At 42.1% G+C, this 24,298-nt stretch overlaps 1 protein-coding gene and 1 pseudogene across 1 annotated transcript; one reads left to right on the top strand and one right to left on the bottom strand.

Moving 5' to 3' along the window:
* Positions 1-1,871: 1,871 nt before the first annotated feature.
* Positions 1,872-14,520, bottom strand: LOC120032646 (COMM domain-containing protein 1-like). Its single transcript, XM_038978832.1, has 3 exons — positions 14,334-14,520; positions 13,257-13,544; positions 1,872-3,451 (listed from the first exon to the last, which is right to left on the bottom strand). Exons 1-3 carry the CDS (start codon positions 14,505-14,507, stop codon positions 3,344-3,346), a joined length of 570 nt encoding a protein of 189 aa, XP_038834760.1. The 5' UTR covers positions 14,508-14,520; the 3' UTR covers positions 1,872-3,343.
* Positions 14,521-16,288: 1,768 nt separating this feature from the next.
* Positions 16,289-17,061, top strand: LOC120032734 (annotated as a pseudogene).
* The last annotated feature ends 7,237 nt before the right edge of the window (positions 17,062-24,298 follow it).

Raw genomic sequence — 24,298 nt, 5'->3', positions numbered from 1 at the left:
GTCAACTCTGGTTGCGACACACACACACACACACTTGCTTGCTTATTTACATATTAACTAGATTCAACTTTGAGTGTCACCACCCCACCTGTATTTGGCAGAACTCTATAGTACAGTTGTCATGCTTGTTCATAACTGGTAGTGTGTGGTATTAAGCACTCAAATGAGTGACAACCGTATTTGGCAATAGTACGGGGCCTTAAGTATTCGTGCCAAATTCTCTCTATCAGGAGATCATGTCAAATTGAAAATGCATCATCTTGTCCACTCCTGGGCCTGTCCAAAGAAACCATTAGTGCTTAGGTACCTGCTGGATTGAGATGCGTGTTATCCATGTTGTTCAGGTGCCAAAAAGACCCGAACGCATAAGATTTCACGCTGTAACATTTTGTTTACTAATAGGAGTTGGACAGAGTGAAAGCCGTGTGAGATTGGTGAGCTCTGAGTAACCACAACACAACCACTGTTACCATGGCCTCCTCCACTTTATCTGCTAATGCAGTGGACCCCATCTAACATGCACTAACACGATGAAAGACGAGGAACGTGCATGGGAGGCAGAACCCTTGCTGCTTGTCTCTAAATACAAGGCAGACTCAAACACAAAAGAATGACTACAGGCTGGTATAATTGGGTTAGCTGGAAAGTCAATTTCTTTATCGCCTGTCGTAAACATGGTCCGATGCCATAATTACAACTAGAACTCAGTCTGATTTATTTATAACTGCTAATTGAATGTCTCTGGGTCTGAGTCCCAATTAGCACCCTATTCTCTACACAGTGCACTACTTTTGACAGAGCCCTATGGGCCCAAATGTAGTGCACTATATAGGAAATATGATGTAATTTGGGAGGCAATCAGGGATGTAAGCAGGGAGTCTACGGAGTCATGCTTTCGTCAGCGAGCACTTTCAAGCCTAAACCATCACACGCCCCTGCGCTAGTCCTTAACCAAAGCCCACTCCTTACTAAAAATTCCCTCTTGAACTCTGGTAAACTTTGGACACTGTCCATGTGCCTCAACGGTACACATGCTGTTGTTACATTACAAGCTGGGATTGGTCCAAATAGAACCAAACAGTGATGAGTCGTCAATAATGCCTTTGAGATCTAGATGTTACAGTATGACAGCTGTAGCCGTCTGTTGTCTAATCCACATCCAGTTTAAAGCAGTTGTAAAATGGGACCTCCGGGTCCCATGTAAGGCTGACACCTCCAGGCTGAGATGTTTGGCTAGAGTGCTGGGTTTCTCTTCGGGTTACGTAGTTGGCAGTGCCTGGATGACGTAGTTGACTTGGGTTACGGAGTTGACGATGACTGGATTACAGAGCTGACTTTGGTTACTTAGTTGACGGCGAGAGGGTGTGAATGTACACTAGAAGACTAGTGGGTTACAGGGCCTACAGGTCAGCTCAGCTTACGGCAGATGAGTAAGCCACCAAATCTTCAACCTGCCCCTTGTGACTACAATCATCATGTCACACAACCGCATTAAAGATACCAAGATAAGGCCTGAAATCTTCCTCCTGTCACTTTCCAAGGAGGGTGTGATGCGGACACACAAGAATTTGTCCTTGTGTACGAGGGTGTATCTGTCCTCTCAGACCCAGTCAGCTCCCTGTGGTGGTGGCACACAAAGGGTGTGTATGAATCAACTTCCCCCACCTTATCAAAGCCCTGAGTGTCATTCTCTCCCCCCTGTCGTCAGGAAGCCAGCCACCCCTCCTCCACTCCTCATTTCAGAGGCAGCAGTGCAAGTCGGCTTGGTTGTCAAACAGTAACACTATCGCTACCGTCCAGACTTTGAGCAGGAACATTCGAGGAGGACCTATGGTTCTTGGAATGCGGACGACGCAGAAAGAGGTGATCAGGTCCTTTAACTTTGTTTTATTAATTACAAAGACAAAATGAAAAGCAGGCGTTGATACATTGTGACAGTTTATTATTTTTTCAATTATACCTGGTCCAAAGTGTTTAGCTTGGTAGCCTGTTACGGTGGGTTGATATCCCATTCTGCAGATGGGGGTAACAAGATGACATGAACCTTCATTAGAGCTGGGCGATATGGACAAAAAGCCATATCGTGATAAATTGACTGAATTATTACGATAACGACCAACTGAACGATAAATTGATAACATGAATGTGAACCAGTTACTTCTTTTGTATTACCCTTAAAACTACTTTGAATGTTGTAGCTATCAATTACCCAGTTAGAAATAATGCATATTAGCAGACTTACTGAATTTAAAAGGACACATTCCTCTAGTAAAGGCTACTTATCGTCAATATCAGTAAAATGTCTTAGATAAAAATGGTTGGTTCGGTCAGTATTGATTGTTTTTGGTTTATAGTCCCAGCTCTAACCTTCATTGTACAAATTCATCTTTATGACATTACTATGGATGAATAAATGTTAGTTTTTTTCTCTTTCATGATCACTGACAGTTCAAAGGACCAGATACATTTCCATCATTTTACTTTTCAAGAAATCAAGTCTTTCAAACCAAAATAAATGAGACAAGAAAATAAGGATATGTAAGCCATTGGGCCAATTGGGACAGCACGTGGGCCTGTCCAGGAGGGTGCAACCATGCAAAAGAATTATCTGAATATGTGGTACGTAGAACAGATCATCTTGTCAGTTCTATTTGCAATGTTGTGAATGTCTCACCTCACCCAATATCCTACACCCCTGGTCTGTGCCCAGTGTTGAAAGTCTAGGCCAGGTCAGGCAGTCAGAATGTTTCGAGGGGCTGTGAAGCACATTTCCCCCAGAAGGAAATTCACGATGGTGATAGTAATACTGTGGAACGAAGCAGCTCATTTGGGAACAACGATATTGTACAAGTTGTCTGCCCAACATTAAGCAAGGGGATGTTAGGTTTACTAGGCTTAAACTGAAAATATCAACGTGTCACTGTCTGGAATGGCAATGGGTACGTACAAAATGGACATTGCACTAATCGTAAAATCAAGCATAACAGTAGTGTAAGTTCTGTACGTGAAAAGAAGTCTTCCTTCCAGGCCACAAAAACAAAAGAAACACAGCATGTTATCTTCTCTAGCAGTAATAGAACAATATCCCCTTTGGAGTAAATAAGGCCAATGTTAGATTCAACAGATAGGACTTACTGTAAGAAATTAGCTAGCCAGTGTGTACAGTAAATAAAAAGGTATAAAGACACATCTTTAAGGCATATTTGTCCTGTCTGCTGTATGGCAGGCTAATGTTTTCTGTCCAAGTCATAGAAAGAAGGGAAATGACAGGAAAATAAAAACTTTTTTTTTTACAGAATGGGGACGTTCCTCTCTTTCTTTCACTCACACACACATTTAGACCCTAGCTGCGGTGTACGATGGTGTCGATGCTCTCCTGGATCTCAGCCATCTTCTTCAACACCTGGTTCACCTTCGCCTCGTCAAACTCCAGACACACAAAGTCTGAGTCCTGGAAGGAAAATGAGAACGGAGAAGAGTGAAAGGGATGGGGGAAGGAGAAGGGAAAGGTAAAATAGGGACAGTATTTTAAAGAACAAGACAACAGGCAGTAGAGCCTACTTCATGGATGATTGGTTGAGGGCTGTAGCTCAAATGACGTGACATCAGAAACATTGTGATAATAGGAACCTTTCAACTTTACTGCAGAGGGAGAAGTTCACATCAAGTCCTATTTTAAGGTGGGAGCAAAGGTCAGATGAGGAAACTCCTATAAACATCCACTGAATGACATCAAAGAGCTGTAAGAACTAGACTGGTTTTGCAGTGGTGCTAAAGATGGGACCTGAGATCTAAGCCAGTTTGTGACCTCCATTGAACCTTTTGAAAGCTTATTCAACACTTTGTGCTACAGGAAGAAGTGGGTGTGTAAAAATGGGGTCAGAAAGTTAAGCAAGGATCCTAGGCCCAGGATGTGGTCCAGACACATTCTGTTAGGACCAAACACTTGTTCTTTCTCTTTCCAATGGACAACAAACTAAAAAGGACTAATGGAAATAAACATTCATGAATAAGCCATTATAAATGCTTCTACATTAAAAAAAAAAAATCTATATATATTTTTTTAAAGGTTTATAAATTATGCTTATTCAATAAAGTTATTTTTAACGTGTTACCAAGAAACTAATACAGTGGACAAAGATTTCAGAAGACTGTTAAGTGGTAAGTGGTGCGTGCGATGACCTAGGAGGTACAGGAAGCGTCACTTACTGACACAAATAAAAAGGCAACAGTTGGCCTAAATATAGCGACACTATGCCTGTAGCACAACCATTTGAGTTTTCCCTACTCATAACAGGGTCCCTTGAAACTCTCACTTTCATTCCCTCTTACCCTCGGAGGCATTTAAAAAAAAATTGCCTCCAATATCACTAGTAAGAATGTGACCTTTAACCAGTGTGCCATCAAAGAGAGATGACGAAAGGCACAAGGGATGAAGGACAAATGAGGGAAAAAGAGACCGCTTAAAAATAAAAAATAAAATTTAAAACAGTTGACTGTCCAAGGACATCCATACCCCTTGAAGAGCTACTTTTGAGTATTAAACATGATGCCACAACTCATAATGGTCACAGTTAGGACTAGAATATGGAAGCTGGTCCCAGAACAGTGAAGTAAAGGCAGGAGAGCAACTATAGCACCTGCCCTTAAAGGAAAACTCCACCCTAAAAACTATATTTTGGTATTTTTCATTAGTCCACTATTGATATAGTCCCAAAATGGTTTGCATGTCAGCAATCAAGTTTTCAAAATATAGAACTTGCATCACACCAGCTGTATTTTGAAAGTTATACATCTTGAAAAGTTGGTTGCTGACATGCAAAACATTGAGATATTTGAGTCAGAGTATATTTTCAAATGAGTAGCAGTGTACACAGACCATGTGTAGATCGTGTGATTGGCCCATCTACTCATCCATTTCTATGATGTGTAGCATCTTTATTACTGAAACATGAACGTCCCTGGGTGGCCACAATAGGACACAAGACCCTCCATCTGTCCATGTCTTTGTTAGTCTGATTGTTCCCGAGAGTGGACATCACTACACAAGGGCCCCATCACCGCTCTTAAAGAACGGTTGCCTGGTTACTGGCTACCGCTGCCCTATTTCTTTCCACCGTCATTTGTTTGATTGAAGCACAGGGTTTAAAGCGTGTCTGTTGCCCGGGACGATTCAGTGTTCATTTCGGTTGGCGAGAGAGAGGACCCTCTTGAAGCTGTCCATCCACCTCGGCTTAATGGAATGCCATGTGCATTGTTCAACTGTCACTCAAGTCTATAAAACACAAACCTCGTGGCTTAGTGAATCCAGGCTGTATCACAACCAGCCGGGATCGGGAGTCCCATAGGGCGGCGCACAATTGGCCCAGCGTCATCCGGGTTCAGCCGGTATAGGCCGTCATTGTAAATAAGAATTTGTTCTTAACTGACTTGCCTAGTTAAATAAATAAAAGTGAGGACTTGATAGATGAAGTTACTCTGTGTAATCCCCTTGCATAGGCTGAACGACTCCTTGCATAGGCTTGCCCTGAACACCTATAATAATTTACTTTTATTAGGCTGCAAAACAGTTACTGTATAAGTGCACCTCATTAGCCTCAATACCATTACATTTAGTATTTAGCCAACTTGTTTAGCCTACTAAATTGTCAACTAAGTACCATATGAGGCACACCTCAATCCTAATCTTCCTCTACTCTCAGGTGAAAAAAAGGTAGTAAATTCACCATAGTGACAGCAACTGAATTTATGTATAACTCCTCTCATACAACAGCACAGTAGAGACTTCAACTAAGTGGTATCTTGTCTTCAAGGGTGTGCTGCTCTGCTGGCCTCATTCTCAGTACCAGGGGAGCGGCAGACTGTCACAGATCTGAGGGAAATGGCACCGGAGCGACTGCTGACACCAGTAGCACCGGCAACTGATCACCTGTACACGTTCTCAATGGGCTTGACCCCACAGTGACCCACATAGTGCCACATGCCCGTTCGGCTGGACATGAGAAAACACAGGTAACCAGGGGGTGTATATTCATTAGTGTACAACGTAGCAAACGTTATCAAATCAAATCCAATTTTATTTGTCACATGCGCCGAATACAACAGGTTTAGACCTTACAGTGAAATGCTTACTTACAAGCCCTTAATCAACAATGCCGACTTAAGAAAATAAATTTAAAAAACTAAGAGATAAGAATAACAAATAATTAAAGAGCAGCAGTAAATAACAATAGAGGGGCTATATACAGATTCAATGTCTGTGTGCAGGGGCACAGGTGTCAAGGTAATATGTACAGATGAAGTCAGAAGTTTACATACACCTTAGCCAAATACATTTAAACTCAGTTTCACAATTCCTGACATTTAATCCTAGTAAAAATTCCCTGTCTCAGGTTAGTTAGGATCACCACTGCATTTTAAGAATGTGAAATGTCAGAATAATAGGAGAGAATGGTTTATTTCAGAATTTCTTTCTTTCATCACATTCCCAGTTGGTCAGAGGTTTACATACACTCAGTTAGTATTTGGTAGCATTGCCTTTAAATTGTTTAACTTGGGTCAAACGTTTCGGGTAGCCTTCCACAAGCTTCCCACAATAAGTTGGGTGAATTTTGGCCCATTACTCCTGACAGAGCCTGTGTAACTGAGTCAGGTTTGTAGGCCTCCTTGCTCGCACACGCTTTTTCAGTTCTGCCCACAAATTTTCTATGGGATTTAGGTCAGGGCTTTGTGACGGCCACTCCAATACCTGGACTTCGCTGTCCTTAAGCCATTTTGCCACAACTTTGGAAGTATGCTTGGGGTCATTGTCCATTTGGAAGACCCATTTGCGACCAAGCTTTAACTTCCTGACTGATGTCTTGAGATGTTGCTTCAATATATCCACATAATTTTCCTCCCTCATGATGCCATCTATTTTGTGAAGTGCACCAGTCCCTCCTGCAGAAAAGCACCCCCACAACATGATGCTTCATCGGACCTCTTTTTTATAGACCGAGTCACTGGTGCCTCCTGCTTTAATTTTTGCTTGTAAGCAGGAATCCGGAGGATATAATTATGTTCAGATTTGCCAAATGGAGGGCGAGGGAGAGCTTTGTATGCGTCTCTGTGTGTGGAGTAAAGGTTGTCTAGAATTTTTTTCCCTCTGGTTGTACATTTAACATGCTAGTAGAAAGGAGGTAAAACAGATTTAAGTCTCCCTGCATTAAAGTCCCCGGCCACTAGGAGTGCCGCCTCTGGATGAGCGTTTTCCTGTTTGCTAATGGCGCTATACAGCTCAATGAACGCGGTTTTAGTGTCAGCATCGCTCTGTGGTGGTATGTAGACAGCTACAAAAAAATACAGACAAACTCTCTAGGTAGATAGTGTGGTCTACAGCTTATCATGAGATACTCTACCTCAGGCGAGCAAAACCTCGAGACTTCCTTAGATATCGTGCACCAGCTGTTGTTCACATATATGCATAGGCCCCCGCCACATGTCTTACCAGAGGCTGCTGTTCTGTCCTGCCGATGGAGTGTATAACCCGCCAGCTGTATGTTCTTAATGTCGTCGTTCAGCCACGACTCTGTGAAACTTAAGATATTGCAGTTTTTAAATGTCCCGTTGGTAGGATATACGTGCTTTCAGCTCGTCCCATTTATTTTCCAGCGATTGAACATTAGCTAGCAGGACGGAAGGCAAGGGCAGATTAGCCTCTCATCGCCTGATCCTCACAAGGCAACCGGGTCTTCTTCCACTAAATCTCTGTTTCCTTCTCCAGCGAATCACGGGGATCTGGGCCTTGTTGGGTGTCTGTAGTAGTATATCCATCCGTCTGACTCGTTGAAGAACTCTTCGTCCAGTTTGAGGTGAACAATCGCAGTTCTGATGTCCAGAAGCTCTTTCGGTCACAAGAGACAGTAGCAGCAACATTATGTACAAAACAAGTTACGAACAAGGCAACAAAAAACTAGCCAATAAGACGGCAGGCCTCCCCTCCAGCGCCATTGTGTACAGAACAAGCATTTCTAATTGGAATAGTTCCGGTAGGTCCTGTTTGGTTACTAGTGAAGACATTCCTGATACTGTATGTTGAATGATACAAGTGTTTATCCTGTTCGGTTAAGTATGTGCTGTTATGCTAGCCATGTGCGGAGGGAAAAAGCATTGAGAATGAACTACGTTGCAAACCATCGATGCACTCTAAGTGTTTAAGTTCTCTCAGAGAGCATTAATAGTACGCATGTGTTTGTTGCTTCTACACACTGTTAACAGCACAATAAACAGAATGATATGCTATATAGGCCTACACAGCATACCTGGCACAATTAACCGAGACAATGGTTTGCTAAACACTGACAGGCGACTAACATTTATAATACAAAAGGAATCAGAAGACACTGAATACAAACTGTCATTTTAGACACACTACAGGTCAGACAGGTCAACCAAAAGACAACAGTAGGCCTATCCAAATCTATCTTCCATCACCATTGTGTGCATAGCCAATAACCACCAACCACTCCCTACGTCTGAATATAGTAGTTTCTCAAGTCAGGCTGTGTCTCAAGTCAGGCAATCTATTCCTTATATAGTGAACTATTTTTGAGGGCCATAGGCTTTGATCAAAAGTAGTGCACTATGTAGGGAATACAGGGTCATTTGGGATGCACACAGAGTTGGAATGCTGACTCACTGTTGCTACACCCATTAGTTTCTTCCGTATTGGAGGCACCTATGAGTCTACCGGATCTGTCATCATATATTAGAGAACTCATTTAATGCACTCAAAAGGTCACGCTCAGGATCACGCGAAACGCTAATGTATTTGTTTACTGGAAAAACAATAACAAGACATGAGATAACGAGAGCGCTGGCCAAAACAGAGCCAAGGCTTATCGTGAGATATGATACAGAATAATTAGAAATGCTCTGAGACCAGGTTTGGGTATGTAAATCCGATACACTCCCATTTGGTATGATATGTTACGTTTTGTATGGTACGTATTCATTTGTGGGTGTCCATCACCCATTTCGTATGATATATGTTACAAATTTGCTAAAAGTATAATATGTTACAAATTTGTAAACGTACAATATGTTAAGAATTTGCAAAACGTATGATATGTTACGAATTCTAGCAAGGTGGCTAACATTTGCTCACGTTAGCTAGGCTAGCGGTTAGGGTTAAGTTTAAGAGTTAGGTTAAAGGGTTAAGGAAAGGGTTAGCTAACATGCTAAGTAGTTGCAAAGTAGCAAGTAGTTAAAGTTGCTAACTAGCTAAAATTGGTCGTGATGAGATTCTTATGGAACCATCGGTCTTATGTAACCATACCAAACGTAACATATCATACTAATTTGAGTGGGCCGGATTTACATTTACTATGCACCGGCTAGTCTATGAGACCAGGCTGGATACCCTGGGAATACAAGTGTCCTCCCATTTACTGTTATCGAGATACAACAAACAGAAGAATGATGGGAGAGAAGACAAGCAGAAAAAATGTAATTTAAGATTTCACTGTGCAGTCCTCTGAGAAATCACCTGTGTGGAGAGAAGAATTGGTCATGCCTTCTATGTTTGCCCTGTAGGTCAATACATTGACATGTAAGAACAGTTATAAGCCAACATCCTGAGAAAATAGGACAGGGAGATAATGTGTAATAAGCAATCATCCTCCTCTTCCCATGTCTTTTGACTCTCCACCCTCGAATTAAAGATACCTAATGTTACATGCCAGCTCTCATCTATAGGCAGGAATTGGAATGCCTCATACCTATCATATTTCTTCACTTTCCTAAGTCTTGAAATTGTCACACACACACAGAAAAAACCTTCCCTTTTGACACTTTGGTCAAAAACTATTTGGTCATAGGGATTCAATCAACATTCTTTCTGCCTGATATCGTTAGTGCATTATGTCTTTGACTTCACAAGGTAATGGAGGTTGGGTCGCTGTGGGTAAAGGCAACGCCTAACGACAGAGACAAACGATCCAAGCTTGTCTTGTAAATCAAACGTCAACTGAGAGCTCCTCAACTCCATAGATCACTGGTGCAAAACACTGTCTGCCAAATGTAATGCACTAAGGCTTAGGCTGTCATCCAGATGAAAAAAGACCAACACGTGGATGGGCTTAGTTAATGGTGTTCAGTAGGACAAAATGTTTTACAAGGGGAAAAACAAATATGTGTTCTTATTGGACAAGATCCTGTAGCACCTCCATTTTGAAATGTTTCATAACGTTTCGTGCCTACAGAACAGGAACATGTGTATGTTTCACTATATGAAATGTAAAGATGTGGAAACTACACCCTCATACATTACCCACGTACAGCCGGTTTAGTTCTGGAGCTCTGAGAATTCAATAGAACGTACAGCATGTACAGTGGTCATACTCAAAGGGGAGAGCACAGCCATCAGTGGTGCTATTTACGTAGCTTCTCTCAGCTAAGTAAATAGATCCATTGAACAACGACATCAGGGGACTTCCCTAAAACCAACAGAATTGGTTTACTATTTCACAGCACCTGATAAACAGTCAGTTGCTGAGAATAGTATGTGTGGGTAGGATAGAGGATATTTTAACCACAATCACTGAGCAAATGATAAAAAGGGGGATACCTAGTCAGTTGTACAACTGAATGTGTCTTCCGCATTAACCAAACCCCTCTGAATCAGAGAGGTGCGGAGGGTTGCCTTAAAAATCGAAGTCCACGTCCTCGGTGCCCGGGGAACACTGGGTTAAACTGGGGCTCTGGGGCAGAATGACAGACTTTTACCATGTCAGCTCGAGGATTCGATCCAGCAATCGTTCGATTACTGACCCAATTACAAACTGTTACAGAACCAAATTGGCCTCCTTATCAGAAAACATGTACTGCATATTTCAGACTCGTGCAACTGTTTGATTTATAGATGAGGGGCGATTAACCTGTAGAAACATTGCATGTGACCTTGCTAACCTTACTCCACACAGACTACCAACGGTCTGCTGGCCTCTAGTTTGCATGCTGTAAATGTTACAACTACGCTACTAGACTACAAAGTGAAGTTATCGATTTATCACGTTATTGTAAGAAGTACACACATTGGAATTCTTAGTTAAAAGTTCTCACAAACGGAAAACAGTCTCTCCCACTGCCAAATCAAAATCAAAATGTCAACAGACCACTTCTATTCACCCTAGTACAAATGATGTCTTCATAAATCAGCTTTGAATCTGCTTTAGTACCCATGAAAAGGAACAGTGGCTGTGGTTACAGCATGAAAGTGATTGGGTCAGATTAGATCTTGTTGACCCCAGATAAAAGCCGAAGCAGACACCACCCAGCCCATTATTAGGCTATACCAAGTGTATTTAAATAAGTGGGAGTGGAAGCCGTGCTCCATTTTAGCTCAAGTCTACAGGGAGCTACCCGATTCAAAGTAAATAGGCCTGTGTGTTGAATGAAAGCGGGTCACTCTGGTCTATTAGAAGATGAGACACGCAAAAGGAACAGGAATCCATTTGAAATGTTGTCGTGATTGTATTCTGTATGGTTCATATTCATTTTCCTGTTAAATTAGGTCATTTCTGGGCAATATTTCTGCCGGACCCCTTTTGGTTCTAGAGCACCCTCCGAAGCAAAAGTTCTGTATAGCCTTTTTAAGCAGTTGACTCTAGACCAGGGCTGCCCAACCCTCTTCCTGGAGATCTACCATCCTGTGGGTTTTCAGTCCAACCCTAATTTAACACACCTGATTCTACTAATTAGCTGCTCAACAAGACCTTAACTAGCTGAATCAGATATGCTTAATTGGGGTTGGACTGAAAACCTACAGGACAGTAGATCTCCAGGAAGAGGGTTGGGCAGCCCTGCTCTAGAGAGTCAAGGCTATAGAAGCATTAGCGGGACAAACTAACCCACCAACCAACCAACCATAGGATGGATGTAGCTCAGTCATGCAGATAAGACGTTGTCCGATAGCTGGAATAGAGTCAGGTCGGTGCTTTGGCCGTTGGTGATTAAGATGAGGAAAGGAGTGGGGCAAGCTGATCCCAGACCTGTAACCTCCGTGGTGGTGGCGTCAGCTGGGGTCTGTCAGTTGACTTGTAGTGCGTCCCAAATGGCACCCTATTCCCTCTGGCCAAAAGTAATGCCCTATAGGGAATAGGGTGCCATTTGGGCCACACGTCAACATATTTTCCCCGCTCTCAGACGCTCTACGGAATATCCATGTGGACATCTGGGCAGCGCCAGACTGCTGGCTGAGGTCTGGAGGTCCACCCTCCAGGTGAGGCCCTTCAGGCCGGGCTCCCAGCGGCTCTGGCCCATAGCGGCTTTACAAACCAAATATGGGAAAATATTTTTCCTTCTGATCTATGACCAAACCAAAGCCAATCAACATTTGGCATATAGCTTATAGATACAGTTGAAGTCGGAAGTTTACATACACTTAGGTTGGAGTCATTAAAACTTGTTTTTCAACCACTCCACAAATTTCTTGTTAACAAACTATAGTTTTGGCAAGTCGGTTAGGACATCTACTTTGTGCATGACAATTAATTTTTCCAACAATTGTTTACAGACAGATTATTTCACTGTATCACAATTCCAGTGGGTCAGAAGTTTCACATTCTTAAAATAAAGTGGTGATCCTAACTGACCTAAGACAGGGAACGTTTACTAGGATTAAATGTCAGGAAATGTGAAAAACTGAGTTTAAATGAATTTGGCTAAGGTGTATGTAAACTTCCGACTTCAACTGTATGTGTTAGGTTGAGGACTAACAGGATAGAGGCAGACTAGTGTATGTAGTGCTGGTACATCAGACACAAAAATGTGGAACTGTGACAATGTAATAAATATACTGCTAAAGCAGGAAAGAGGAAGGTGAGAACAAAGCCACTGATGCGTTCTGAATGACATGTGCTCTTCAGCGTCCTCATAATGTAGGACTATGCAAACTATATTCACATTAGATTTCTTAGAGGTTCAACACGGTGGGCCGGGTGGGTGGAGATTTAACTTTAGGACTAATTAGATGGTTTAAAATCAAAATGTGCAAATTCCACCCACCTGGGGCACATTATGGAACAAGTCCAGAGCAGAAAGCCTGTTGATTTCCATAATTTACTATGTCTGAAAGCACAACTTGGGAATCAAAACATAACATTGGTCTAATTGCAGGCAGCCATGTAATGTGCTTGTACAGTCAGTGTGACTGGTATTTTAGAGTGTGGGCCTTTTCCTCTCCCCCCACCCCTACTTCAACTCCCCTTTCCTCTCACCTCTCCAGCCCTGCCCAGTTCCAGCTCCACCAGGGCCACAGGAATGTTGGCGGCCCCCCCTCTGCTGGCTGAGGTCTGGAGGTCCACCCTCCAGGTGAGGCCCTTCAGGCCGGGCTCCCAGCGGCTCTGGCCCAGCAGGCTCTCCCTCACACGGGCCCGATGGCTCTTCCAGAACCGGGAGAGGGCGGCCGCCTGCTCGGCGCTCACACCCCCCGTGCCCTGCTTCCTGGTCTGGGCAGTCAGGAAGGCTTCCAGCTGGGCCTGGTCCATGTTAGCAGCGGCGATGGACTGAGAGGGGGAGAAGAAAACAAGCAGAGATTTGTTAGTCTAACAAAGAGGTTGATGTTTTTCTAGTTGTATTATCTTGGCCTGGTCAAGAAAGAAATGTAGACAGTCATCTCCACATCAATTTGCTACCATGTTGTTGTGTTGCTGCCTTGCTATGTTGTTGTCTTAGGTCTATGTAGTGTTGTCTCTTGCCGAGATGTTTGTTTTGTTCTATATTTATATTTTATTTATTATCCCAGCCCCCGTCCCAGCAGGAGGCCTTTTGCATTTTTGGTAGGCCGTCATTGTAAATAAGAATGTTCTTAACTGACTTGCCTAGTTACATAAAGGTTCAATAAAAAAACATTTTTAAAAAACAAGGACATTGAAGGGAAGTTGACATGTGTCTACACAGGTGTTCTAGTGCTGCCATCTAGTGACATGTAAATCTCAGCCTGTAGGGAAGACAAACTGATCTATCATTGAAAAGCACCGTTGTCAACATGAATGAATCCACACACCCTATCCTAGCAATTTATTTACAATGCCACTTGTACACATTAAATTAACTGATTGAGCTGAAAGCTTTATGTCTGTAAAATCTTACCAAAACAGAGACAATTAAAGAAAGACAATAGAGAAACAGGTTTCAAGCATATGGGCTGCAGGACGAGGTTGAGCATTTGAAACATGTAACTATTTGCTACCTATTGCCTATCCCCATAATAATGTCGCTAGTTGCGTTTCTCAAGTCAAACAACACAAGAGGAATCAGGTGAGAATGATGTCCAAATGCAAAGTTCACAGTACCTTTAAAAGACCTTTCATCTTTTCATGCATCGCGCGAAACTCCTCCGGCGTTAAGTCTGGATAAAGTTCATTTTTCAAAAGTTCCTCTGTTATTTCAGCATTATTGTAATACACTAGTTGTGCTATTCCATTCAGCAAACCGTTCAAAGATTTCGTTGTCTCGACATCCGCCATGGTTCAGCCCCACGGGTCACGTGACTTTTGTCATGTGTATGCCCGCTCATTGGTTGTTTTTCTCACCATACTCACGCACATCAATCACTGATTGGCCTACATATCATCGAAAACCATACACACACACACACACCAATCATCGTTGAGAGCGACGTGAGGTTGATTAAAAAAAGTAGTCTAATATAATTAATACTCAAAATATAACATAGTTGAAAACAGTATTTCTTTATGGACTTTGGAAACCTTTGACAAACTAAATAGAACATGACAAGTATGTTAATTGAACAGTCTCAAAATCAGTCTTTAATGTTTATTTATTAACATCAATAATACAGTGGTGAAGTCTTGAAATGAGAGAATGAAAAACATAGTAGCGTCAAGTTACAAATTGCGTCACTGCACGTGTTTGCTACATTTTGTGTAGTTAAGTACAGTCTTACATTGTGTACATACGGTATAAATTAGGTTTAAGACAATTGCATTAGGTTAGTCCTAATTACTGTACTTAATTATAGAATAATACCCGTAAAACACTCACTAGAAGGACACAGAATAGGTACAGCAAGAACCCTATCTACTTCATAAAAAAGTTTGTATGAGTGTGTGTGTGTGTGTGTGTGTGTGAGAGAGAGAGTGGAAGAGAGAGAGCGCACGTGCGTGCTCGTGTGTGTTCATGGCAACATAGTAACAGTTACCGCAGGCTGTTTTTACAATTTGACCTCTCATCTGTAACATCAAACACCTATTGTATAGTTTGTGAATTACAGTATCAGCTTTTACTTTTATTAATGAAAAAAATATTTGAGTGTTTCAATATAAACAAAGGTTCACAAGCTACTGACCTCAACTTCTTCAACTCCGATCATAAACTACTATGAAGTTTGAGAGCAGCATTACATGCAGAATGAGGTTAGAATAGGTTGAGTTTGTGGCTCAGAAAATTAGGATGGCAGAGTGGTTAGGTTGTATTAGGTTGTTATAGGTTGTGACAGGATCAGGAAACCGGTATTTGGCTTCAGTCCACTCAATCCAGTAGGGCACAACGTTGTGGAACTCTCACATAGAAATACATACAAAAGTATAGGACACCCCTTCAAATTAGTTGATTTGGCTATTTCAGCCAAACCCGTTGCTGACAGGTGTATAAAATCGAGCACACAGCATGCATTCTCCATAGACAAACATTGCCAGTAGAATGGCCATATTGAAGAGCTCGGTGACTTTCAACGATGCCACCTTTCCAACAAGTTAGTTCGTTAACTTTCTTCCCTGCTAGAGATGTCAACTGTAAGTGCTGTTATTGTGAAGTGGAAACGTCTTGGACCAACAACGGCTCAGTTGAGAAGTGAAAGGCCACACAAGCTCACAGAATGAGACCGCCAAGTGCTGAAGAGCGTAAAAATTGTCTGTCCTCGGTTGCAACACTCACTACCGAGTTCCAAACTGCCTCTGGAAGCAAAATCAGCACAAGAACTGTTCGGCAGGAGCGTCATGAAATGGGTTTCCATGGCCAAAGCAGCCGCACACAAACCTAGAGTGTGGAAGCTTTTATAGCAGCAAAGGGGAACCTACTCCATATTTAATACCCATGAATTTGGAATGAGATGTTCATCGAGCAGGTGTCCACATACCCTTTGGTCATGTAGTGTAGCTATATTGTGTATGACAGGCATGTCATGTAGTAGTAGGGTTAACATTTTGTTTTCCTCTCTCTCCTCTTTCCTCTCTCTCCTCCTTCCTCTCTCTCATCCTTCCAATATTTTCAGGTGTAACGAAATGAAATGGGACACCTCAACTTGTCTGACTTTGGTAGGCCTTGGCCCACGCATGGGCTTTACCTGCTCCACTGGTTCTCCCATAACTACGTCATATTCGACAACAATGGTGACCTGCTGGCGCTGTACAACCCCAAAAGGAAGGAGTTCGGCTTCCATTGCTTCGATAACCGATTCGAGTGTGACGGTTACTGTTACCAACTGCTCCCCAACCAGAACTTTCCGTACTATGAGATGGGCAACCTGAATACCCCAGGGGCAGATGAATTGCCACCGTACGTTACGCAGAACTACAAAGGACACCATGATGACAGCAATATGGACCGTATCATCATCAGTCTTCACCCCGACTCGATGTGACCCAACATGAGGATGTGAGGACCTTTGATCGCCAGAAGACCTATCGGATCAGTAGGGGTTTGGTCAGGCTCATCCGTAATCTGGAGCTGGAGGAGCTGCTAAGGCAAGCTGGGTACCTGGTTCCCAGACCGATTATGTTTGTCAAAGAAGTCAAGCGGCAAGAGACTCCAGCTCGAAGCCACACCACCGTTTGTCAACCAGCTGTCAGCCAACCTGACCGGGTCAACGTCAAGAGGCCATCTGTTGTGAGTCCCAGGCCAACACCATCAAGGGAGTCTGTGATTGACATGCCACATGACTCAATGCCTCGCGAGAGCAAAGGAAACATGCTGACACAGAGTCATGTTTCTGTCAATATCCCCGAGAGCAGAGACTCCCATAAGCCTCGGCGGGAGAGGCGATGCTGTGTCATTCTGTAGACTGGGCCAAAGAGAGTCAAAAGAGTTGTGCTACTTCCTCTTACAGGATGAATTGGGAAAATAACCGTAGACATAATTTATTACAGTGCTCCTGTAAGTAGGTTTACAGTGCAATACAGCAGTGACCCTTAACCCTAAGTAACTTTTTAACCTCTACTTCTCCCCAAACCCGGATCCGGGAGCACCCCCATCAGTAAAAAAGCTGACTAGCATAGCCTAGCATAGCGTCACAAGTAAATACTAGCATCTAAATATCATTAAATCACAAGTCCAAGACACCAGATGAAAGATACACATCTTGTGAATCCAGCCATCATTTTTGATTTTTAAAATGTTTTACAGGGAAGACACAATATGTAAATCTATTAGCTAACCACGTTAGCAAAAGACACCACTTTCTTACTCCACCATTTTTTTACTCCATCAGTAGCTATCACAAATTCGACCAAATAAAGATATAAATAGCCACTAACTAAGAAACAACTTCATCAGATGACAGTCTGATAACATATTTATTGTATAGCATATGTTTTGTTAGAAAAATGTGCATATTTCAGGTATAAATCATAGTTTACCATTGCAGCCACCATCACAACTCTCACCAAAGCAACTAGAATAACTACAGAGACCATCGTGTATTACCTAATTACTCATCATAAAACATTTCTTAAAAATACACAGCGTACAGCAAATGAAAGACACAGATCTTGTGAATCCAGACAATATTTCAGATTTTCTAAGTGTTTTACAGCGAAAACACAATATAGCGTTATATTAGCTTACCACAATAGCAAACATCACAACAGCATTGATTCAAGCCAAAAATAGCGATAACGTATAAACCACCAAAATATATTAATTTTTTCACTAACCTTCTCAGAATTCTTCAGATGACAGTCCTATAACATCATATTACACAATGCATATAGAGTTTGTTCGAAAATGTGCATATTTAGCGGCACAAATCGTGGTTATACAATGAGAAAAGTTGCCAAGCTGCCCAGAAAATGTCGGGAGAAATCTTTGGAGAGGCACCTATTCTAATCAATAAATAATCATAAACTTGACTAAAAAATACAGGTTGGACAGCAAATGAAAGACAAATTAGTTCTTAATGCAATCGCTGTGTTAGATTTTTAAAATTAACGTTACTGCGCAATACAGCGTGCGCTAAAGCGAGACCACACCAAAATTCATGGCGGAATTATTATTTGACATTTGTCAACATAAGTACGAATTAACAGCATAAAGACTGCTTACTATTTGCTGAGCTTCCATCAGAATCTTGGGCAAGGTGTCCTTTCTCCAGAACAATCGTCTTTTGGTTGAAAGATGTCCTCTTGTCCTGTCGAAATAGCCGCTAACGTTAGCTATGTGCCGGAAAGGTGTCCAACTGGTGATAGCGCGTCACAAAGAAATCCCAGAAAATCGCAATAAACTGATATAAACTGCTATAAGTCGGTTTAAATTAACTACCTTATGATGTCTTTAACAACTATAACGAATAAAAACATGACCGGAGATATAGAACTGCTAAAACGAAAGCTTTGCAGGACGCCATTGTGATGTCCCTGCTGCGCCAGGCGCCCCGTTGAAAAGAACGGTACTTCCGTTCCACGGTCTTATATAGGGCCCCAGATGGTGCAATCCACTCCATTCAAATTCTCACCGCTTACTGACATCTAGAGGAAGGCGTATGCAGTGCATGTAGCCCCATAGCTTACATGGGGACTTATAAACTGACCCCAGAACAGGGACCTCGATTTCAGAAATCTCACTTCCTGACAGGAAATGTGCTGCAGAATGAGTTCTGTTTCAATCAGAGAAATAATTCAAACGGTTTTAGAAACTAGAGAGTGTTTTCTATCCAATAGTAATAATAATATGCATATTGTACGAGCAAGAATTGAGTACGAGGCAGTTTAATTTGGGAACGAATTTTTACAAAGTCGAAATGGCGCCCCCCTAGTGTCATTAAACAAGTATTTTGAATAAAGCAATTGTTTTATGAAAAATGATTTATTTCAACATGCAATCACTTCTTAATATGTGTAGATTTCTTATAGATTATAATCAACCTCTATACTTCTAGTCTAAAGAAAACTACAACACAGCCCAGTTACCAGGTTTGGAACAGAACACAGAACCTGTTCCTGGTTTGGAACAGAATACAGAACCTGGTCCTGGTTTGGAACAGAATACAGAATCTGTTCCTGGTATGGAACAGAATAGAGAACTTGTTCCTGGTTTGGAACAGAATACAGAACCTGTTCCTGGTATGGAACAGAATACAGAACTTGTTCCTGGTTTGGAACAGGTTTGGAACAGAATACAGAACCTGTTTCTGATATGGAACAGAATACAGAACTTGTTCCTGGTTTGGAACAGAATACAGAACCTGTTCCTGATATGGAACAGAATACAGAACTTGTTCCTGGTTTGGAACAAAATAAGCTACATTGGATGTAAATGGAGCTATGCTTGCAAAGACTGACAGCCCAGGAGATTGACATGATAGTGTGTTCCAACCAGGACTCCAACCTGGGTCCGTAGACTGTCGGTCCAACACCCAAACAGTTGGGCTAAGCCAATAGGTCCAAACCTCTTCTCAAAATAACTGTGATATGTCGAAGGTATACATGGTTTGTTTACAAAGAATCAAATGACATCAAAAATATAAGTATGGAGTAATACAACCTTACATTTAGATAAAGCTTTTCGATAGGTGTATCCAAGTCAAATGATATACTCTTGTAAATGATATGTTAACAGTTCAGTGAAACGTCTGCACAAACTTTTTTGTCACTTTGGGTTATCCTTGCAATACATCTTTTTTCAAAGGCCTTTTATTTATCAAAATCCTAAGAGGGATTCCCCTAGCTAGACCTTTAGGATTCCCATGGATTCGAAAAATGTGTACAAGAAATGAATTTGTTCCATATGCTGTATAGGGCTTAATGTGATGTCTCACGGTATTTTTTGTAACTATTTTACATTAAATGGAATATTTGTTATCTACTGTCTATGCATTTATACTGTCTGAATTTCAGGGTGGTTACATTTCTTCAGCCCTATCCCTCAGGTTTTTACCAAACAGTAGTGGGGTACCCAGTTTGTTATTATTTGAACCGCAGATTGCCCTTTAATAATCGTAATTCTCTTTCACTAATGCAACTGTACATAGTTGATTTTCTGTAAAACCAAGGCCAATAGTTTATCAAATTCCCACAGTGTTGTAACAGCTCTGTTCTAATTGGTTAAACAGCTTCTTGTTTAGATTCAAATGACTAAAGGGCTCTAATCAATTCGTATCGGCGAAGTTCAGCGTTACAGCATGATTGAAATTTGAAGGCAAATTTCAGCGGAGACTGCGCGTTCACGGTAAACTCGGCATATGTCGTCTCAATGGGAAATTACCTTTCCATTTCTATCTCGCAATCTGTAACTCTTCAGCGACACAGATTGAATAGAGCCCTACAGTAATTGTTCCGATAAAAAGCTGATTAAAAAGTAACACCATTTAATTGTTTTATTTCACCTTTATTTAACCAGTTGAGACAAGTTCTCATTTACAACTGCGACCTGGCCAAGATAAAGCAAAGCAAACCATAAACCGATACCACACCTTATAGTTAAAACGTTTGTGAAAGCAGAAAGAGATGAGTAAAGTGGTTTTACAAGCGGGTAACTGGTACAACGTGTCAACGTAGACTCATTTTGAAGCATTCCTTCAGAATGTGAATTTGTTAGAAATCATAAGCCAACTGTTGATAAAAGGGAATAAGTAACCATTTGTGCATTAGCGATCAAAGAAAGCATACAATAAATCAACCCATCCATTTCCCACTCTTTATTCTCTATTCGCTTAAAGATAACACTGAGAACTATTGACCAGTCAGAACATACTGTAGTTCATTGATTATGCCTGTGTTATAGTTCCCAGGTGTGGGATGTTATAGGCAGATATGTAATGAAGAGAAAGAGAGAATTAGCTTCTTTAACTTGGTTTCTGTTCCAATGCATTTATTAAAGTTTCTCATATTCAAAATGTATGTGTAACGGCAGTCTAGCTCTTCCTCCTCCTCGGACGAGGAGAGAAGGATCGGAGGACCAATGTGCAGCGTGGTAATTTTCCATGAATTTAATAAACACAAAGACAAGATACTGACAAACTAATACAAAACAACAAACGACCGTGAAGCTACAAACGAAAGTGCAATACACAAGCTACTAACGTTAGACACGATACAAAATAACAAACGAACTAACCGTCACAGTCCTGTGTGGCACAAACACTGACACAGGAAACAACCACCCACAATCCCCAACACAAAACAAGCCACCTATATATGATTCTCAATCAGGGACAACGATTGACAGCTGTCTCTGATTGAGAACCATATTAGGCTGGACACAGAAACAGACAAACTAGACACACAACATAGAATTCCCACCCAGCTCACGTCCTGACCAACACTAAACAAGCAAAACACATACGAACTCTGGTCAGGACGTTACAGTATGTTTAATTCAAAATCATCTCATGACATTGTATATTGTAGAAAAGCATCCGTTTACATTCATTTAAATAGATTCACATATTTATTCTCACATCAATTGAAATCCCTTTTTCACAAGCAGTAGTTTATAACTGTAACGATGTACGCTGAGAACCGGAAAGTAAGTTCAGGGAGTGAATGCATTTAATTAATAAATAAACAAAACAAGAAACACAAACAGCGCACCGACATGAAACAGGAACAATGACGACTGGGGAAGGAACCAAAGGGAGTGACATATAAAGGGCAGGTAATCAAGGAGGTGATGGAGTCCAAGTCAGTGTCATTATGCGCGTAACACCGGTGACATGTGTGCACCTTAACGAGCAACCTGGTGACCTAGAGGCCGGAGAGGGAGCACACGTGACAATAACTACTGTGTATCTTTGTGTGTGTCACACCTGCTGTAATTTATACAAGGTCAAAGTTCAATGATTATGGTCAACGATGGTCTATTTATAGACGGTTTACAGTACACACTCTGTTACCGTGTCAAAAGGTGGTCAGTCTCTATTTCTCAAATCACATTGTTTCATAATAACCTCCTCTCCATTCAGTTTTTATTGAATATGTAGTTTAATGTCACCACAAACGGGCCTAGAAACGTGTACAGTAACAGCCAGCTGGCCATTTAATCTGAGGTGAGGGTATTAAAGCACTTTTCCCCTGCAGCCGACACAATTTTTTCATTGAATTGAAATGCACTAGGTTTTTTTTCGAGATCGACATACAGTTCAACCTCGGCTCAAATCCTAGGTATGGGTCTGACCATTATCTCAATATTGGTACACTTAGTGATAAGGCTGAGATGTGTTAGACAGGCAGAGTACCAGTTACAGGAAGTCTTCATTGGCACACCATGATACCATGGAGCTGTCAAGCTTAGGAGTCCATTTTGGATAAACTTTTATCCAGATACATTTTTATGATTTTTGCCATTATTATGTTGGTGGCGGGAAGGCTGAAAGCACACTCACTGTTAACATGATTAAACACTCCCTTTCCTCTTACAAGGAAATTAAATTTAGACCTCATACTATTCCGTAGAGGCCTACCGATGTAGGATCTTAATTTGATCACTTTTTTGTTGCTGATAATTATCCTGCACGGCAGGGAATGCAAACTTGTAGTGTTTTGAGTTATAAAAAGGCTTCTAAAGTTTGCAATTTGGATATTGATTTCCAAATTGATTTGCCCTGATGAAAAATGTATCAACCCCTTAAAAAAAATCCCTTAATTATAAATCACATCATAATTCAACTTTCCTGTTGCTGTAGGATTATTTTCCTGCTGTAGCAAACTGGCTCAAATTAAGATCCTACATCTGTATGTGGCTGTTACAATGGATGCGCAACACATTCCATGGTGTTGTCAGCGCCCCTTGAACCTGTTTACCCCTGTAGTCAGGCAGTAACTGTCACGCCCTGGCCTTAGTATTCTTTGTTTTCTTTATGTTTTTTAGTTAGGTCAGGGTGTGACATGGGGAATGTATGTGTTTTGTAGTGTCTATGGGGTGTTGTATGTGTATGGGGCAGAGTAGAGTATAGTTGTCTAGTTATGTCTATGGCTGCCTAGATTGGTTCTCAATCAGAGACAGCTGTCATTCATTGTCTCTGATTGGGAGCCATATTTAAGGCAGCCATAGGCAGTAGGCTTTTGTGGGTAGTTGTCTATGTCTATGTCGTACGTTTGTAGCTTGTGTTTGCACTTACGTCTATAGCTTCACGATCGTTTGTTTTGTTCATTTTGTAAGTGGTTGTTTTTTCCTTCATTAAAGAAGATGTATTTTTCACGCACTGCGCCTTGGTCCTCTCTTTCTCAAGAAGACGATCGTGACAGAACTACCCACCAACCATGGATCAAGCAGCGTGAGAGGAACCAGGACTCGTGGACTTGGGAGGAAATATTGGAAGGAAAGGGACCCTGGGCTCAACCAGGAGAATATCGCCGCCCCCAAAGCTGAGCTGGAGGCAGCGAAAGCAGAGAGGCGGCGATATGAGGAGGCAGCACGGAAACAAGGCTGGAAGCCCGTGAGTCAAACCCAAACATTTCTTGGGGGGGGGGGGCTCTCGGGTAGTTTAGTTGGGTCAGTCGGGAGACGTGAGCCAACTCCTCCTGTTTACCGTAAGGAGCCGGTGAGGGCGGATTTGGAGGTGAGGGACGCAGAGACAGTAAAGGAGTTAATGGAGAAATTGGAGGAGAGAGTTATGAGGGATGTATTGGTTTGGTGCATGAGGCACGGCATCCGTCCGAATGAACGTGTTGGTGAGTTAATGTCACCGGGAACAGCTCTCCATACTCGTCCTGAGGTGCGTGCTAGCCGTCTGGTTAAGACAGTGCCTACAGCACGCACAAAGCCTCCTGTGCGTCTCCAGAGTCCTGTGCGTCCTGTTACTGCTCCTCGCACTAGCCCTGTGGTGCGTGTCCCCAGCCCAGTACCACCAGTGCTGACACCACGCACCAAGCCTCCTGTGCGTCTCCAGAGCCCTGTTCCTCCTCCACGTACTCTCCCTGTGGTGCGTGTCTCCAGTCCGGTACCACCAGTTCCGGCACCACGCACCAAGCCTCCTGTGCGTCTCCAGAGCCCTGTACGCACTGATTTTTCTCCCCGCACTCGTCCTGAGGTGCGTGCCCTCAGCCCGGTACCACAAGTCCCGGTACCACGCACCAGTCCTATA

The sequence above is a fragment of the Salvelinus namaycush genome, chromosome 39 (assembly GCF_016432855.1).
Source record: "Salvelinus namaycush isolate Seneca chromosome 39, SaNama_1.0, whole genome shotgun sequence".
Classification (NCBI taxonomy): Eukaryota; Metazoa; Chordata; class Actinopteri; order Salmoniformes; family Salmonidae; genus Salvelinus; species Salvelinus namaycush.
Note: the sequence above shows the minus strand (reverse complement) of the source record. Positions and strands in the feature narration are given on the sequence as shown.